The sequence below is a fragment of the Alligator sinensis genome, unplaced genomic scaffold (assembly GCF_000455745.1).
Source record: "Alligator sinensis unplaced genomic scaffold, ASM45574v1 scaffold143_1, whole genome shotgun sequence".
NCBI lineage: Eukaryota > Metazoa > Chordata > Crocodylia > Alligatoridae > Alligator > Alligator sinensis.
Window position 1 is genome coordinate 1,818,419 of NW_005842156.1, and position 15,289 is coordinate 1,833,707.

At 42.0% G+C, this 15,289-nt stretch overlaps 1 protein-coding gene across 1 annotated transcript in view; it reads left to right on the forward strand.

The window, feature by feature from the left end:
* MYO3B (myosin IIIB) overlaps positions 1-15,289 on the forward strand; it is a 240,350-nt gene that overhangs the window by 12,270 nt on the left and 212,791 nt on the right. Inside the window, exons 2-3 of the mRNA XM_014520807.1 lie at positions 10,222-10,405; positions 12,483-12,617. Of these exons, the coding sequence (XP_014376293.1) occupies positions 10,222-10,405; positions 12,483-12,617 (319 nt within the window). The remainder of the gene's footprint in view (positions 1-10,221; positions 10,406-12,482; positions 12,618-15,289) is intronic.

The following is a 15,289-nucleotide window of genomic DNA, read 5'->3' on the forward strand; positions in this document are numbered from 1 at the left end:
ATTTTTCCTGGTTGCAGGTTAAGGGTGAAGTTGTAGTCTGTGGATAGTTTCTTGTACCTACAACCTATTTATTTTGATAGACAGGTTTTGACAAGTTTATTTTAATAATAAGATATCAACTTTTTTTTTTTTTAAATATGTAGTTTGGGGATGGTAGCCCAATTCATTCTTAGGATAAAGGACAGAAAATCCAATGAAACCCAGGAAGTTGCATTCCATATGTTTGCTTTGTCTTGGGTCTTTCCTGTGTTGTGTGAATAGGGATTGATGAAGTACTGTGGGCTTGTTGAAACCATCTAGTAATTCCTGAAATAGCCAAAGTGCACAGTTACAAATAGGTTTATGAAAAGTTCTCTACACCTAGTAAATCAGAAGGCAAGGTAGAGCTGCCTATATAGTGATGAAGCATCTGATAAAGTGAGCTGGAGCTCACAAGAGCTCATGCATCTCTGATTCAGTTTGTCTATAAGGAGCACCTCTACCTTACCTTCTGCCTAACTTCAGACTAACATGACAAACACCCATAAAGTTTGGAAATCTTAATTTTTCAGCATCTGTTGTAGACTGTTTTGATGGTCATGTTCAGCTATACATTTACACACACTTAATTATTGAGAAATGTCCCTCCTCTGGTGGCAGGGCTCTCAGAACCCTTTGGTCCATAACCAGGCCATAGGCTCTCTCTCTCTCTGGTGAGATGAGCAAAGCATGCTAAATTGATAACAACCTGAATCCACTCTTTATATTTCATTGTGATGGGACCCTGAGTTGGCCAAGGCCGTGAAAATGAAAACTCTCCTTGAGGTAAGTTAACCCAGTTAAAAGCCTAGCCATATTTGAGGGATAAAAGTGACCAGCTTTAATAATTAGAGGAAATGCTACAACATAACTGGCAACAGCTGAATGTAAAATAAAGGTTCAAAACACATTAGCTCCTATCACTTCATTCTCAAGCCCAGCCAGTTCTTCCTTTTCAGTCCATGGCTAGTTCTAGTGGGAAGCTGTTCTCTATATTGAGCAGGCTATTCCCTAGTCCCCTGACAGTGCTCCTCTGGATCCCTGGCAGGCAAGACTCATCACCGGGGATCTGGTTTTTCCATTTCCCATGGAAAAATGAAGTAAGATGCAGATTTCCCCCCTTACCAGAGTAAAATGAGGATTTTTCACTTTAGCACAGAAACCCACAGATTTTGCAGTTTTGCAAAGAGCTCTCTGCAGGCTGGCAGAGTTTCAGCCTGCAAGGGGCTGGGAGGGAGCAGGAAGGCGGTCAGGCATAGGGTGATATGTGCATGTATGTGCACATGGCCACCAGGCAGCCTGGAAAGCAGCTCCCACAGGTAAGTGGGGAGGGAGATTGAGGCCCCCATAGGGAGGAGGGACAGAATTGGGCAAGGCTTGCTCTGGGCCTGGGGCTGCTGCCCAGTTGGGCAGTGTGTGGGGCTTCGGACACAGATCTGGGGGGCATGGTTCCCCTCTTACTCCCACGCCTCCAGAATGCATGCAGCAGTGGGGAGCCATGTCTTCTCTCCGTGCAAGAGCCTGCAGGAGGCAGCGTGGGGGAGGGAGGGGAAGCCGGGCTCTGCTCCAGTGCAGCAGCTGCCACCTCCTGCTGGGGGCAGGGGGCTGTAGATCTGTGTCCCTGGCCCCATAGCCCTGGCAGCTGGGGGTCCCCTCCGGCAGAGCTGGGGGGAGTAGGGGCTGTGGGTGGGGGCTAAGGGACACCAGCAGTGCTGGGGGGCTTGTGGGGGGGAGTGAGGGGCACCAGCAGGGCTGTGTGTGTGTGTGTGTGGGGGGGGGGCTGTGAGGGCCTTTCAATTTAATCATAGATTTGGGGGGGGTTGTCAGAGAATTTGCCATTTTCTATCATGGAAGACCAGTATCTCTGATCATCATAGTTTCATGGCAAAACTTCCTCCATGATCAGAGATCTCAGCTTCTCTGCTGTTCTCAGCAGGATTGCCTCTGCCCCACATGTGCAGGCTTTCCAGCCATAGTCCCCAGATGGTAGACTCTCACTGTCTCTACATTCGGGGGGTTCACCCTACCTAGCTCCAGTAGACTCCAGTAGTTTTCAGCTAGGACGCGCACATTCTGCACAACCCACCCATGCTGCCCTGCTTATAACACCTCCCCTTGGCTTCTAGAAAGAGGTGTCACTCTCAGGAAAATGGTCCTTTCCAGGAACCTCCGGAGTGGGGAATGGAATTAGCCAGTCCACACTCAACCCCTCTACAAGCCAACCATTGGCACTTTCCCCACCAGAACAAAAGAATCATCCATAAAAAAGCACTTTCACTGTGGAACATCAAAACAATAGCCATAACCACATAATTGTCACAATCATCATACCACAGTGTAGGGGAGATGAGAGAAGAACGTACAAAAATGAAAAAAGGAAAAACTCTTCCTAATGAAATGTTGCAACTTAGAATTTGGGTGTTATGTTTTGTAGGGTTTATAATTAAAAATGTTTAACAGTAGTAGCAGCATACATTCATTTTGAGGTACCATCTACAAGCATCCCCAACCAGCATGGGGTTATGCTGTTCTAGTCACTGCAGATGTACAGTAAATAACAATATCTGTCTCAAGGGACCTGTCTTCATGAAACTTAGTAAATAGACAAATGAAAAAGAGACAAGCAGAATTCTACTAAAAATTAGAAAGAACGATATATATTTATATGTTGTTTTGTTTTGCTTTTTTAAATAAACCTTTAAGTTTACAACATTTCCAATGTTATCCTTGTCCTTCTGGCTTTCTGTACAAAATATTTGCAATAGTGCTAAAAAATCACACCCATCAGTGGTAGGAACTTCTCAGTTGTCACCATGTTGTACACAGTAGTTACTGAATTTTTATCAGTAATAGGGATAGCATTCTACTTCCTGCCCTAAAACTTAGGCATGCATTACTTCAGTACAAGGAGTATCACTAATGTATTGTCAGAACAGGGATTATAATAACTAGATAACATGTTTTGACTTGATTCCATTCTGCCCATAACCATTAGCCAGTTCATTACGATATATAGTACATTCCTTCATGTGGCTCTACTGTGGTGTCCTGAGGGACTAGAACGGAGTCCTCAGTAGTGCATCCTTGTTAAGGATGAAGGTCTAGATCCCTAAAATTAAAGTTTTAGTTTAGATTGAATTGACCTTACAGTGCCTCCTGGAATAAGGAACTTGTAACATATTTAACAGTACAGGGTTGGGAGATACTATTTTGAGTCATTATTAAGGGAAAAAAATCATGGGAAATGACCTTTATTTTTAAAAGGAAAAAATATTTATGTACAGTTGCTACTCCATGGGGAGGCATCTTAATAAGTGATGTTACATTGGCTACAAAGAGTATCCTGTATCACGTTTTGGATGTTCTGGTCAATATGCTAGTTATTAGAGTGACAGTGAAACATCTGCTGTTTTTGTAAAGCTGTTTGTTGTCTATATATCCTCATGCATGAACTTTCATAACATTTCCTATAAAGCTTTAGGAATTACACATAGTCAATATCAGCATATATTAACCTCAGAAACAGAATTGTTTCTGTTATGTACTATTTGCTGTGGAAGCAAATCAAAAAACACATATCTTAAGTGAAAGAAAAGAGGTGTGACTAATGTATGTGTGCATGCCATTGTGGAAATAACCCCAAATGAGTGCATAAAATGTATTATGCACCCACATTCTGATTGGCAGTAGTTTAGACCAAAAGTTCTGAGGTGAGGAAGGAGGGAAGGCTTGCTGTTAAGGGACATCATGATTTAGCATCATGTATAATCCCAGAACCTTCAGATTTAGAGCAATAGGATTAACTATATTAGTCAAAAGCAATAGTTGGCTATTATCTTCTATGGATCAGCATTATTGGGGCATGCATCCAGAAATATGCACAAAACATACTTTTAGGTCTGGCTCACCTTGAAACCTCCTCTAGAGGTCCTGTTGTGAATGACTTGTGACACAGTATCCAGTAATTTGTGAGTAGTCCTTTGACCTAAATGCTTTCTCTGCCTAGAGATTTAGCATGCACAATCTGAATTTTGTCCTTTATTTATAATTTACTGCGTTATAGCTAAGTGATGAGAAACTATGTCCTATTCATCCATTGTATTGACTTACAATAGTAAATGGCAGTGACTCTAGACAAGTCTGTCTCTGCAAGAGACCAGACTTAATTGGGAATTTGGGATGTTCTTGGCTCCATTTCCAATTTACAGAAATTCTGAATTCCTGAGGGCAGATTAAATTATTTCTGATTGTATATTGTTGAATATGGCCATTTAAACCACTAGCTATTTTCTAATGTATCTGTTTTTAAAACTATCATTGTTCTAGATAGACCATTCTTTCTCTAAGTAACGTGTGGTAATATGTCACCTTTTGGCTAGGGACAGACATTATACATAAACCAGTTTAAGTGATCAGGAACTAGTTTAAACCTGTAACAGAACAGATGTTCAGTGCATATAAACCAGTTTGAAAATGGCTGAAACCAGTTTGACGTAAACGCGGTTGAATGTAGTATCAGATTTAACTGATTTAGGTCAAGCCAGTTTATGCAATGTCTGTCCCAGACCCCTTGCTGGTTTAAGATAAACCAGACACCCACAGCATCCCAGCATGCTCTCTTGTCTGGGTTGGGCTCTCTGCTCCACATCAGGGCTGGCCCTTCCCCTCTGCTCCCTGGCTGGAGCTCTGGCAGAAACTGCAGGCTGCTTCCCACCTCCCCACTCCCTGCTAAGCAGGAATTCCCCCATCCCCTCTGCCTTGCTGAGAAAGTATCTGTGTATTACCTAGAAGACCACATACTGGCTAAGGTCCCTGCTAAATCAACAGGCAGACTCAACAGGCAGCTGGTAATGTCCCTCTGTTGTTTTCTTAATGGAGTGATAAACACTGAGTTAGGGGATGATAATCACTATTATCAATTCCCTGCTGGGCTAATCAGAGTGTCCTGCAGGAGCCTGGCCATGCCTTCCCTCAGCTCAGTACTGTGCAAGGGAAGGGAGGGCTGCTCTAGTGCCCCTAGGCTTCTATCCTGAGCCACTGCAGGTGTGTGCTGGCATTTCTGAGATATCTGCCCAGTTACAAAACTGACTTAGCCTAGCCAGATTAGGCTAATCTACAAAGATTGAATCGATTCAGGCTCAGGCTTTTTGAATGTCTGTTCCTAGTCTTTATGTCTTCTGCACAGTAAATGACATCATAATTTAAATATTTTTTTCCAAAGGCTTAACATAGAGATCAAAAGAAAGCCCCCTTTCCTGGAAAGGAACAAAATATCAAAATAGGTTTTCCAAAGACTCTGTTTATTAATCTGAATGCTGCAGTATGGATTTATGCTGTGAAGAATTTATGCTCAATCTAGTTCTCTAGCACGATTAATTAACAACATCATGCAGATTAAAAAAATTGGATTCAAAAGGTCTTGCTTCATTTTATATTACTTTATCAGCAGTGAATATTTCTAATCAGCCCTACAGTTCTTTAAAACCAGGGAGTCATAGGAAATAAGAGCTAGAAGGGACCTCACAAGGTCATCTAATCTAGTCCCCTGCTCAAGGCAGAATCATCCCTAAGAGATTTAATTTAGCAAGCCACTGACAGCGCTCAGTTGGGCGTCAGCAGTATTCTTTCTCAAAGCAATCCTAAACAGCTGAATTCTGTAAGAGGAACACTATCAGAATAGTTTTTGAGCTTGAACAAAAGAGACATAGACTATAGCGAAAGGCATAATCTCCCTCTGTGTGTCCCTGGAGCTAACTCAAAGCCAAGACCCAGCAGATGACCACACACACACACACACACACATATATATAAAAACAATGACTACTCAGTCCTATGTTGGTCATAGCAAACACTAAATTTTAAAATGGTATGAAAAAGTTGTCATCTGCATGGACATTGATATCATCAAGTGCAAACAGTGCTAGCAACATCAAATGTAGGGTGGTGGGGGGCTTGTCTTATTTTAGAGAGGGATTTTGTAATAACCGCTCTTAGTCTAACTATTGTGGACTCTCACTGGGTGGAGACATCTTCAGGTTTTTTTTTGGCATGGAAGAACTCATGAGTTTGAAGTCATGTGCAACCAGCACAGCTCACTGTTTTCACACCACAACACAACTGACATGGAATCAAACACCCAAATACTGACAACAAGCTTACAATGTTTCTGCATTATCATCTAGCCAAGTCTCAAGTGACTTTTATCCATTGTCTATTGCAAAGCATTTGATTCTAATAATTTAATAATCTGCATTTTGACAACAATAAAGCCAAGCCCTCCCTGTCAAGGAAACCAGCTACAACCATCACGAGGAATGATGTTTACAAATGCAGGGGTCAGGTGGCAAATGATTAAAATGTCTTATTATGATTAAGTAAATACTTTCACTATAGCAAGGCACCATAACCTAAGCACTTTAGTCTCACATTGCGATTTGTAGGTAGTAGGGGAGAGGCATGAGTTCAAGCCCTGCTGTATACTCATGCTGAAGGCTATTTCCAGTTTACCCAGCTGTATATGGGTACCTAATCATCAGGCTGGGTAGTCAAAGATGGGCACATATGATGCAAGCCACAGTACTCCCTTGTGGACCACTGGCTACAGAAGTTGGTTTGCTTTAACCTCACTGCATTCAGACAACCTTTTGATATCTAGCAACATTTCTAAATGGCAAACATCAGCAACTGGAAAGGAAGTTTATGTTAGATATTAGGAAAAACTTTCTCACTAGGAGGGTAGTGAAGCACTGAACACTTTTCCCAGAGAGGTTTTGGAATCTCCATCCTTGGCGGTTTTTAAGACCCAGCTAGACAAAGCCTTGGCTGGAATGATATACGTGGAGGTGGTCCTGCTTTGAGCAGAGAGTTGGACTAGATGACCTCCTGAGGTCCCTTCCAACCTATGATTCTATGAACTGCAAATCTACAGCCCAGGTATAATTAATCACACTTGAATTACTGTCTCTGGTGCAAAACCAAAACTGATAACTTTGAGTGTTCCCAGTCTCACTTTCTGGTTCTACAAACGTGGCAGCCTGGATGACCTATTCATTTCCATGCTTCTCTGTCTCCTTCTAGGCACAGCTATGTGTTGAATGTTCTCTCTGTTCTAGGTCACCGACCATCTCGGTATTCTCATTCAGATTGTTCTTAAAGACTTGGTTATTTCATATTTTCCAGCAGAAATAAGTCAGCAACCAAACCCAATCTCCTACACCTCTAAGCTACTGTGAACTTCTTAGCATGCCTTCTCTGTGTCTGCCTGATTAATTGTAAGTTCTCTGAGGCAAGACCTTGTTCCCTGAATGGAGCCAAACACATTATTTCATAAATACCAACAATGATGTTTGACCCTGATGTAAAGAATTAAAGTTATAAATACGCAGGATAGGCAGGCAATGTTCTTTGGGTAGATATCTTTTATCAGACCAACTAAATAGCTGGAAAAAGTTATTTGCAAGCTTTGGGGCACAAACATCTTTCTTCAGGTATTGGACGAGGAATGCCTGAGGAAGGGTGTTTGTGCCTGAAAGTTTGCCAAGAACTTTTCCCAACTATTTCGTTGGTCTAATAAAAGATATCACATCTACCCAAAGAAACTTGCCTGCCTGTTGTGCGGGCCGACTCCCGATCCCACCTGGATCGCCATGTGCGAGCCATCTCTCGATCCCATCTGGGTCACCATGTGTGAGCCAGGGTGAGCCAGGGGCCCGTCTGTGTGTACACAGGCTGTGGCTGGTAGCCCGAGTACACGGGGTTGGAAAAAACCGCGGTGCGGTTTGGTACGCTCGAGCTAGAATCAGTCACGGAGGCGTAATGGTTGATTGAAAAGATTATTTACTTACACCCAAGGTGGTCGTGGTGTAGGCTGGTCAACATTCATAGCTCAGCTCTGCTTGAGTTCTCGGTGGAGGACTCTAATAAACTCGGTTCCTTGACCCCGGAGTGAATCAGGCTCCGCGGGGTTCAAGAATTCGTTCCCATGGAGCAGCTATATCTCCGTGAGTGTTACTCAGTTCCCAGGTCCCCCGGAGCTGTTAAACGCCGTGGGCTCGACAATTGGGTCCTTAGGATAGGGATACGTCTGGGCTGCGATCGGCGATGGGGAGAGGCTAGAGGTTAGTTGCCTCGGAGTCGTTAAGGCTCCGAGGGGACGATAAATAAGTCCCGCGGAGTTGTTGAAGCTCCGTGGGTTCGACAAATTAAACCTCTGTTGCCCTTTTAAGGAAAAAGCTGGGTTCGTATGAATCAGCAGCGCTTAGAGATCCTCACGCTCCTTTCCTGAACTCCACGTGCTTTCTTTCTCTCCGATTTGGGCGGAAACCACCCAAGCCTTTTGTACGGCTAGCAAGCCAATAGCTAGCCGCCACGTGTGCTTACATTAAGACTGGCCAATAATGTGGCGCGAATCCTAATACAAATGGCAGTGACTCTTTGCATCGCGCATTGCTATAATGCAAAAGAAATGCACTATGCAAAGAAAGCTATAGAACTAGCGGGAAAAGCTCCTGCATGCGGGTTCTCTGTTGCAGCAGAACACTCCACCGTGCAAAAGAGCTGCAATTTGGCGGGAACATGATTTAGCGATGCCGAAGCGCACACAAACAAAAAAACCCACAACTTTGGGTTGTGACACCTGTGTCCTTAGACCAACACAGCTGCAACTGACAACCCCAAATACATGGGATTGGATTTAAACAATGTTTAAAGACTGTTGTTTACTTTGTGCTGTTAAAAGCCAACATTGACTTCTATCAAACGTGCTCTTATTCTTCACTGAAAATCAGACAGATTACTGCCTACTGTAGTCCTTAGTTTTGGCAATGAGACACTAAATTTCTGTACAAGTTTCCCCACATGTATCCTTCTGACACAATTACACAGTTAGGGATATCAAAACCATTATGGGATGCTATGCATGGAGCAAAACATAAGGGTCAAATTCAGCTCTGGTGAAACTGTGTATTACTCTGCTGAAGTCCACTGAACAGAGCCTATAATGAGATTGTTCCTATCCTTGTATCCTGATGATAACAATACTCACTGTTAGTCCTAGGGGTTTGCTCTCCCTGGCTACTGACACTGTACATTTGCATCTTCAGCCTGCCAACTAGGGCTGTGCAAAGCTTCGGTCCCTGATTTGATTTGGCAGAGATTTGGCCCGATTCAGCGGCCAAATCTCTGAATCCAAATCAAATCGGGAGACCCTTTAATCTCTCTGAATTGAATCGGAACCCTCCAAATCGATTCAGAAAGATCTGGTGATTCAGACATAGAAACAGCTTTAAATGCTTTTTCTACATACCTCAAGGTACCAGGTGGCTCGTGAATGTTGCGATCCCACAGAAGCATGAGGGCTCCCCAACGTGTTCGGCAGCAGACCCAGAAGTGTCTGCATGGAGCCAATAGCAATGTCTCAAAACACTTATTTTTTTAATTTCCAATTGCTTCTGTCCACCTTCACCTCACAGGTCTTCCTACCATATTCTTTGTCTTTTGTGCTTCATTTTTGCTTGCCTTTTCTCTTTTTTTCCCTGAAATCATTAAACATCAAAAACCTCATTATAGTTTTCTCTTTCCTCATTTCCATCAGTCTTATTCTATGTTTCAGTCTGTATTCCATTAGTCTACATTCCTTCTTTTCTTCCCATGGGTACCCTGTCTGTGTGTTCATCCTTTCCATCCATCCCCACTTTTGTCTCAGTGTCTCACCTATTCTTCCTCCCAGATCTTGCTACTTCTCATCTATTTAAGTACACCTGGTAAGCTAGTTCTCTTTCCTTGCTCACACCACTTTCTCTTCCCTCCCCCCCCAGACCCCCAGCAGAGAATCATATGACAGCCATTTAGAACAGATGCTAATCAAGAAAGCAGCAGAGCTCAGAGGTAAAGATTCAGAGTCCTCCACCCCTCTAAATGTGAAGATTGGTTAATAGAGGCATTTAACGGATCATATTCATTTTTCAGTAGTGAAATACTGGGTCCTGATCTGATTTCTCTTCTGTCTGGACTGTCTGTTCAGTGCTGTATGACCAGCAGACATGATAGTGGAAAACTATGAATAGCAGCTGACTGTTCCATGTTTTTTATTCTGTGCTCCAGTTCTGTTTGTTCTACCACCTGGTTAAAACAAAGTTTGGTAACCAACCCCTCACCCCATTTAAAATGTATAGTCTATTTCTTACAACAAACTTTATTTTCCAGGAAGCCATTATATGGATTATTTCAATACAGTACCAATATGATTGGACTAGAATCATTAGCTGATCCCTCAGATACTTGGGAAATCACAGAGACCATTGGAAAAGGCACTTATGGTAAAGTCTATAAGGTTGCCAATAAGAAAGATGGGAGTCTGGCAGCAGTAAAAATTCTGGATCCTATCAGTGTAAGTAAAAGACAACATTCATATTTTGAGTGTAATTTAAATGGTCATATGAAAAGGTGCGACCTTCAAAAGGATTTAAAGCTTAAACTCAATGCTTAGACACTCTGAACAAATCCTGGAGGGAACAGGTACATGGGTTCTTAAGCACAGATGAACTAACTAATTTAGAAGAAAAGGCAACTGATTCAGTCCTGTGGCTAGCCTCCAGTTTTGAATCCTTCTATGGCATATGATTTTGCACCTAGTCCTGCAAGTGATACACAGACAGAGGAGACTGAATTACTAGTTTAGAGGAATGAATTTAGGTTTCTGTCTATTCACAGTCTGTCCAGCTGTCTAAGGATTGCTCTTGGGCTTTCCCTCTAGCTAGCTCCTATGGCATTTTGGCTAGGGGTAAGTGAAACTAGGAGGGCATCTGAACCCCAAGGCTTCCATGCTTGTGGTTTGCACATAGGATGCATGCCATGGAGTGTCTAACCCAAGACTGATGGTCTGGGAGGTAGGATACATGCCAGTGGTAGTATCACACAGACCTGAACAACTGAGCTCTCCTCAGTCAATGGAATTTGGGACTTATTTTGGCTAATTTGGCCTGCAACATGACATTGGAAAAAAAATAAAGTAAGATCCTATCATCATTTTTGCCCCTTGTGTTGGCCACATTTAATCAACTTCATAACTGGTTTCCACTACTGAGCCACGTGCTGCTTTTGACAGAAGTTTAATGATAGGCAATATATTTAATGATTTTTCCTTGTAGGTGGGCGTAAGATGAAGGTCTTTTTTCCCCATACTGTTTGGGGGGAAACCTTGTGTTGTATTCGAGTAAATAAGGTATATAAAATGTTATATAACATAACACAGCGCTGTTCATGTTAAAGGATCCATTTCATTGTCTAAAAAAAAAGACCATCAGGAGGGTTTGGTGGCCTGGCTCTGTTCAATTCACCCTTCATTCCCTCTGCTCCATGGAGCACAGGAAACCTGGGAACCTTGAAGGACTCTTTCTCCCTGGAGTCCTTTATATATAACATACACAGTGCTATTCATCTTAAAAGACCCATTTCATTGTACAAACTCTATAAATAAATCATCTCACCAACCACTGAAGTGCTGCCAGTGCTCAGTAGACTGTTGCTGATTTTACATAGTGGACAATACTGTTATGCAATAATTAAAACAAGAATCGAAGACAGACACAGACCCAAATCCTCAGATGCTTTTAGTTGCCTCTTTCCCACTGATATCAATAGGTAAGCATCTACATACCTTTGAGGTTCTAGGTCCTATAAGCCATGTCCAACTGAGAGATTTCAGTAGGCAATTATTTGATCATGACATGGGAAAAATAATCTTTAATTGAACTAAATACAATTTGTTTTTCCTTTGTACAGTGTGAATCTGTACAGAATGCATTAAGTAACGTGTGACAGTGTCATAAAACAGTGGTTATGATTCAGGAAACTATCCCTGGTCAGCAAACTACTCCAGCACATGCTTAAGTACTATTAGAGTCAAAGTCTATATGCAATAAGGATAGTCTTATGTACATAAGTCTATCATGCTTTCATAAACTGGGGCCAACATATTGCACATCAAAACATGTCCTTTATTGTCTCACCTTTATGAAAATGTCTCCTTTGACAAAATTCTGACTAATAGTAATAAGTCATCCATAATTTGCTAATTTAGTAGATTTTGATTTTGGTCTATTTAATGGTTCCTACTGTGCATGTTTTAAATTGTGGGCTTTAGTTAACTATTACATTCCTCTGCTTTAAAGATTTTGTTACAGTATTTTTATTCATGTTCAATTGTTTATAGAACTGCTATGTAGCAAGGCCCATCTGATGGCTTGAGAAAACTTAGATTCATTTATTTACACATAGCTCAAACATCAGAAAATATTATTTTAAATGATTTGAAAATAATAGCTATGCAAATAGCTTAGACAAATGAGCACAATTAAACATAATTTTTTTCTGTTGTGGCTCCAATGTGTTATGCATCATGAAGATTTACTTATACACTGTAAAGTATTATGTGCGCACTAAATATGTTGATGTTTTCTGTTTAGGATGTGGATGAAGAAATTGAAGCAGAATATAATATTTTACAGTTTCTTCCCAATCATCCCAACGTTGTTAAGTTTTATGGAATGTTTTACAAAGTGGATCAATATGTAGGAGGACAGCTCTGGTTAGTTCTTGAGGTAAACATATTTTGGTAATATTATATCTTATTTGAAACAAAAGTTTAAGTTCAGCTGCAGGCCCTTTGCAAGCCAATATAACAGGTGCAGCAAAAGTTCCTGGATGTCTGTGTCTATTTTCACAACAGAAACTTAGAATGTTGTGTTTTTTTGTTTAAGGATATTGAGCAAGAAATCTCATTTGGGGGTGCATTAAAAGAGGATGTACTCAGTGTTTATTAAATAGTGAACCCCAGATGGTGGACTTAATCTTAGTATTTTATGACCATTCATGGGGCTATCAACTCACTTCAACTGCATAGAGGAGTCTTCCTAGGAATTTGCTCTCCTGAAAGTGACCCAACATTTTAGACTGGAGAAAATTTTCTCCAAAACACTTGTGTAAATGTTGGGCAAAAGTCACAATGGATAAAAATGACTTTATATTGAGTACAACAGACAGTAATTACCAAACATGCCACCCATCACAAATGTGGGCTGAGGTAATGTAATGGGAAAATGTGTCCTATGGCAGTGTAATATCTGAAGCAGGACACTGTCAAATAACTACGACTTTAAGTGGCTTGAAAAGATGCTGCCCTTTTAGCAGTGCTTGCTGTTCTACAAGTATAATGTATTGCAATCAATGGGAGTGTTGCCAAAGACTGCAACAGAGCCAGGATTTCACCCTGATGAGGATGTTTCTCAAGGCTTAATTGTATGTAGCCCAGCACAGAGATTACACTGATTTGAAAAGAAGTGGTAGAACATTCAAGCATTTCTTTATAACATAACTATATCAATATAGATGCCAGCTCTAATTTGCTTATTACTGATCATTTTAGAGAGACCATTCAGCTATTTTTGGACTGTGGGTGAAACCAGAGTAAAGCACTATCACTTTATTGTTCACTTTGACCCTTTTCTGATAATACAACACCCACAAATGCATTATAAAACTATATAAAATATGGATGACAGCATTGGTTCCAGATGTCAATTTTCATATTTAATGTCAATATTTCTTTTCTGTATGGGTTCTTTAAGGCAAACATTCTTATTCTGCTTGTATACATATTGGCTTGCTAGTATATTTTTGTAGATTGAAGTAAATTCCATTTCCCAGGTTATATTGGACATTAGGCCTGTGTGAAGCAGCTAACATTCGCTTCCGATTCAGATTTGGCCGATTTGGGGGTTGGTGATTTGATTCGTTGATTCGAATCACTGTCATAGTTTCATAGTAGCTAGGGTCAGGAGGGACCTGAACAGATCATCTAGCCTGACCCCCTGCCACAGGCAGGAATGAATGCTGGGTTCACAAGACCCCAGACAGATGATCATCTAACCTCTTTTTGAATTTACCCAAGGTAGGGGCGAGGACCACTTCCCTAGGAAGTTGGTTCCAGATTCTGGCCACCCTAACTATAAAATATTGCCTCCTGATCTCTAACCTAAACCTATTCTCCATCAGCTTATTACCATTGTTCCTCGTCACCCCAGGTGATGCTGGGCAGAATAGGGCTCTTCCTATTTGCTGATGATCTCCTCTGATGAGTTTGTAGGCAGCCACCAGGTCCCCCCTCAGCCTCCTCTTGCTGAGGCTGAACAGGTTCAGGTCCTTCAGTCTCTCCTTGTATGGTCTGTCCTGCTGCCCTCTCACCAAGTGGGTGGCCCTCCTCTGAACCCTCTCCAGGCTGGCCACATCCCTTTTGAAGTGCGGTGCCCAGTACTGGACGCAGTACTCCAACTGCGGTCTGACCAAAGTCGCATAGAGGGGGAGTATCAACTCTCTGGACCGGCTTGAGATGCACCTTTGGATGCATGACAAGGTATGGCTGGCCTTGCTGGCTGCGGTCTGGCATTTGCGGCTCATGTTCATCTTGGAGTCAATAATGACTCCGAGATCCCTTTCCGCCTCTGTGCTTTCAAGAGGGGAACTCCCCAGCCTGTATGTGTAGCAGAAAGCCCCCTTTTCCTCTTGCCTGCATTTGCTCTCCCCTCTTTAAATATGTTTTTTCTCTTCTACCTTTTCTTCCTTCCTCTTTCTTTCACTTTAAGATAAGGAATTGTGTTTTTAAAATTTGTAGGTGTGCATTTTGTATCTCCCCATGTATTTTGGTATTTTTATCTATTTGTGTGCCATGGCATTTGTAGCTTATATTTTATACTCCTCACCTTTCAACTTTCAACTATAAATGTGTTTAGTAACAATGTTAACAAGGGCAGGAGTCAAACTGACGCTTCCCTGTATCAGGCTGGCCCCTGAAAGAGCGAGTGAATCAGTGATTGAATGTGTAACACTGTAGCAGCAGGCAGCAATTAACACCTAAGGAAACTGCAGATCAACAACGGAAGAACTCAATAGAAGACAATGTAGCAACCCGGACATCTCTAACTCAGGCCAGGGCTTCTAGCCCTTGATCAGTGACGTTTAATCAACGCCGGGGACCAACTTTTGGGATGAATATCTCCAGATCAGCCGCTCCCAAAGCCCTATTCAAAATTCATCAATGGACTCCCAAACCTGCACGTACATGTGGATGACCCCTGGGGCTGACAGATGCCATCCAGTAGCCACCGAGGGGGGAAGTCCCATGAGGGTCAACGACCCCTGGATTGGGCAAACCTGAAAACTGGGGTCACCAAAGTCTGCCAAGGACAGATAAAAAGCAGTGAAAAGTGACCCTCAG